Source organism: Solanum tuberosum, unplaced genomic scaffold (assembly GCF_000226075.1).
Source record: "Solanum tuberosum cultivar DM 1-3 516 R44 unplaced genomic scaffold, SolTub_3.0 scf00027, whole genome shotgun sequence".
Taxonomy (NCBI): domain Eukaryota; kingdom Viridiplantae; phylum Streptophyta; class Magnoliopsida; order Solanales; family Solanaceae; genus Solanum; species Solanum tuberosum.
The window spans coordinates 280,193-285,092 of record NW_006238953.1 but is presented as its reverse complement, the minus strand read 5'-3'; the positions used below and the strand labels follow the sequence as shown (position 1 = coordinate 285,092).

At 29.6% G+C, this 4,900-nt stretch overlaps 1 protein-coding gene across 1 annotated transcript in view; it reads left to right on the top strand.

The window, feature by feature from the left end:
- Positions 1-3,686, top strand: part of LOC102606373 ((+)-neomenthol dehydrogenase-like) — an 8,021-nt gene extending 4,335 nt beyond the window's left edge. Inside the window, exons 3-5 of the mRNA XM_006341661.2 lie at positions 661-765; positions 1,406-1,588; positions 3,166-3,686. Coding sequence (XP_006341723.1) covers positions 661-765; positions 1,406-1,588; positions 3,166-3,546 — 669 coding nt within the window. The 3' untranslated portion in view covers positions 3,547-3,686. The remainder of the gene's footprint in view (positions 1-660; positions 766-1,405; positions 1,589-3,165) is intronic.
- Positions 3,687-4,900: the final 1,214 nt, after the last annotated feature.

Genomic DNA, 4,900 nt, shown 5'->3' with positions numbered 1-4,900 from the left:
TATATATATATATATAGGATGAGATGAGATATCTAATGGTTATGTTCGGGAATAAATTTATATATTATGTTTGCTTGATGCTGTAAGTTTATCTCAAATATAGTATAAATTTAATCCTAAACTCAATTTTAGATATCCCACCTTATCGATCCCATCCAATTTGGAATTATTTTATCCATCTACCCGGTGCAATAAATTAGTCTCAACATAATGTTATCATGACAATTTAATCTGCATTCTTTAATACACAAGGTTAATGTATGCATAATTTTTCCTAATATACTCTACCAAACGATCCCTTAATATATTAAACTCGTGTAATTAATATAAAGTTATAAGAAAATTTATGTATTTTTCTTAATGTAGAAAATAGAAAAAGATGAAATAACTTATGCATGTCTAACTAAACACTACATAAAAAATACAAAAATTTCTTCATAATTAATCTTTATATTACTAATACATGCATAATGCTAATCACTTATCAAATGACCCTAAGTAATTGAAAGGGTTACTCCTGTGTGTTGGTTAATTAATTTTAGGAACTAAATATAATCTCTCTCAAAATTATTTGTATCATGATTTGCAAATTTATTACTTAATACTCAGTTTATTTTCATTTTTCCATAATAAAAAATTGTTAAAATGGATAATTTGCAGGTAAATAATGCAGGAGTTAATGGATTAATGGTAGAGGGAGATGTTTCAATCCTTCCAGAGGTGATAGAACGAGAAGCTTTTCGAGGTTCCAGTGACACAACTGAGGTTACTAATTTTTTTAACTATATATTTTAGGGAAAAATGACAAATATATTCCGAACTATCATAAATGGTATGTAGATATCCTCCGTTATATTTTTGGGACATTGGTGTCCCTGCCGTCCAAAAACTAGCGCATGTATATCCTTTATACTAACGGATATACACGTGACGGATAAAATTGCGCCACGTGTCCCTATTTAGTCTTCCGTTAGAGTGAATGGCTTATATGCTGTAGCTTTTGGACGGCAGGGGCACCAATGTCCCAAAAATATAACGAAGGATATCTGCATACCATTTACGATCGTTCGAGGGTATATTTATCCTTTTTCCCTTATTTAAGATTGACCAATAATGTTATATAGTGCTTTGATTAATATTTACTAGCAGAGAGATAAAAAATATATAAAGTTTCGAGAAATTGAAGGTTAATTGCGCATAATCAATAATTTTAATGATTAAAATTAAAATTTATTCATAATTGAGGGATCCAAAGTGTTATTTACATCCCAAAAAAAGTAATAATGATCTATTTGTGTGAAAAATATACAATCCCAAAAACACTACAATTGTGTGATAAAATAAACTCTTGAATTTTTGTATTAACATATTTTGTTATGATTAATTCTGAAATATACCATTGCAGGAGAATGAACTTCCACCAATAAAGTCAAATGGAAAACTGATAGAGAATTTTGAATGGGCAGAAGAATGTATAAGAACTAACTATTATGGAGCAAAAAGAATGGTTGATGCCTTTATTCCACTACTCCTCTTATCTCCTTTACCAAGGATTGTTAATGTTTCTTCTTTGCTTGGAAAGATAAAGGTAAGATTTTTATTTTTTCTCATTTACTAATAACGGCTTGCTAACATTGATATTTTGTTTAAAAGTTCTATTGAAGATACGTGAGACTTTTTAGTAATAAAATTATAAAACTGAAGATAGATAAGATTTACATCCTGTAAATTCATAGGACTTACGCCTTATGTTTTAGGCTTATTCCTTGCTTTATACTGCATAAAACTTCTTGCCTCACCTCGCCTTGCCTTGCCTCGTGCCCCCCTTTTAAAACTCTGCATTAATCGAAATTGTCTCTATAAAAGTCAGGGTCAGAGCTATGTAGAGATGATGGAGTTCATTTGAATCCCCTTAGGTGGAAAATCATTATTTATATATGGTTAAACTTACTTATTATATATAATAGATGTTGAACGATAAAAAAAATACTTGGACTACAAGTTCAGTGATGTAATGCATGTGGTTAGCGTTGAAGTGAGGCTTGATACACAAGTCATTCAAAAGAGAGGAAGTTTCAACTATCTTGAGTCTATTATCCAATGAAATGGGGAGATTGACAATGATGTGACACATCATATAGGTGTAGGGTGGATAAAATGGAGGCTCGCATCTGGATTCCTGTTTGATAAGAAGGTGCCACCACAACTTAGAAGTTAGTTATATAGAGCGGTGGTTATTCAGTATGGAGCAGAATGTTGGTTAGTAAAAAATTCCTAAATCTAGAATATGAAAGTTGTGGAGATGAGGATGATGAGATGTTTGCGTGCGCATAATAGGAGAGATAATATTAGGAATGAAGATATCCGAGACTAGATAGGAGTGGCCTCAATAGAGAACAAAATGCGAGAAACGAGACCTAGATGGTTTGAACATGTGTAAAAGAGATGCATGAACATCGGTGAGAAAGAGCGAGAGGTTGGCAATAAATGTTTTTTAGAGAGGTAGATGTAGGTTGAAGAAGTATTGGAGAGAAATCTTTTTTCCTTTGGGAAGATACAAGAGTTGATTAGAAAAAACATGACACAACTTCAACTTTACCAAGGATATGACCTTTAGATAGGAGGTTAGGGAGCACACAAATTAGGGTAGGAGGTTAGTTAGATAGTTAAGTATTGTCCGTCTTATTCCTTTATACTATTGGTCATAGTATCACTCTTGTAGTTGTTTATCATTTGAGTTCATATATTATCTCCAATTTCTTATACACTTCGATTATCGTTTTATCTGTAATAACTACTATTTAGAATGAATTGTCATGTTGTCTATAGTATATTGTCATGACTTTCTTTATTTCAGTTATTTCTTCATCTACATTGCTTTGTATTATTTTTTCTTGAACTGCGGGTTTATCGGAAACAACCTCTCTACCTCTATGGTAGTGGTAAGGTCATCTGCCCTCTCCACACCCCACTGTGTAGGATAATACTACCTATGTTGTTGTTGTATAATAAATGTTGAACCTCCTTTAACTACTTCATATTTTGAACCCCTTAATGATAATCTTGGTTCCACCTTCAACAATTTCGACTCACAATACCATTTTATTTTCTTCTCTCTTGATCATCCTATTGTTTTCTCACTTTTTTTTTGAAATACATTTTCAGCTAGTATCAAATGAATGGGCCATAAAGGCTTTAAGTGATGAGAAAAGTCTTACAACAGAAAAAGTGGATGAAATAGTGAATGAATTCCTTTGTGCCTTCAAAGAGGGTGTATTAGAAGAAAAAGGTTGGCCCATTGATCTTGCAGCTTATAAAGTGTCAAAAGTGGCCATGAATGCACACACAAGAATTGTGGCCCAAAAGTATTCTTCTATTTGTGTCAACTGCATTTGTCCTGGCTTTGTTAACACAGATATTACTTGTAATACTGGGCCTATGACTCCAGAAGAAGCTGCTAAAGGCCCAATAGGTCTGGCCCTTTTGCCTGATGGTGGGCCTTCTGGCCACTTCTTTTACCGGAAGAACATACCCATATCATTCTAAAAAGCAAAAAGCCCAATTTCTGGGTCCAGTTACTTTTAGATAAAACATGGCATGAGCTTGTAATATTCTTATTTAAAATTTTAAAATGGATTTTACCACAATCTCAGATTAATAATAATTCTCTCTTGTTTTTATTAGAATTCGAAAAGATATGTTCAGTATGAAATTCATAATCTGCTTTTTAGAACATATTGCTTTGGTGTCTTTTCTTAATATTAGATTTAGAGGACAGTTTTTTTTTTTGCAAAGAACAATGATAAAAAAGGAGGGAAAAAGTAACAATCACAAGAACAAAAGTAAAAGAAAAATACAATTAAGAAAAAAATAATAATCCTGAGCCAGACTTATTTTTTGGTGGCTAGATTCAATGTGCAGAAAAGAAAAAATAAAATAAAATAAAATAAAATAAAATAAAATAAAATAAAATAAAATAAAATAAAATAAAATAAAATAAAATAAAATAAAATAAAATAAAATAAAATAAAATAAAATAAAATAAAATAAAATAAAATAAAATAAAATAAAATAAAATAAAATAAAATAAAATAAAATAAAATAAAATAAAATAAAATAAAATAAAATAAAATAAAATAAAATAAAATAAAATAAAATAAATAAAAATGTACAAGTAATATAAAAAGGGAGATTTTTTTCTTTTTTTAAATGCTAAAAAAATTAGATTTTTTGGTCTTTTTCTCTCTCAACTAGAAGAGTGTAGTGTAGTGCACTTTATCTGTCAATAGGCCTTATTAGATCAGCAAAAATATTTGTTTCTTCAAAATGAGCATTTTTGACCCATCAAGCGATATTACTAATTTGAACAAAATATATATTGTCATTGTGATGAAGCAAAATACTTTTGAGCAGAATCGTTGCATATGCTAATTTTTTATGTTGTTGATCGATATATTTAAATGGTCTTTTTTTTATATATAAATTTCTTGCATATAAAGATATTTTTTTTTCTATAAATTACTCTCTTCGTCCATTTTTAGTTGTCATGTTGCGCTTTTCGAAAATCAATTTCACTAATTTTTAAAGTTAAATTAGATTACATTAATATGATATTTTAAACAAAAAATTAGATATTCAAAAACTATACGAAAAGTACTATAAATTGCAATTTTTTTGCATATCAATATGATGGAAATATACATCATAAAAGTTAGTCATAGTTCTTGACTCTAAAAAGAAAAACTAGAGAAATCATGACAACTAAAAGTGGACAAGGAAGTATCAATAATAATTCTATTTCAATTGTAACTCTTCGTCGATTTGCGTCATAGTAGAATGCGACTTTACACTTAATTTACTAGTATTTTTGTCATGTTAAATTCTCGGAATTCTTTGTTAT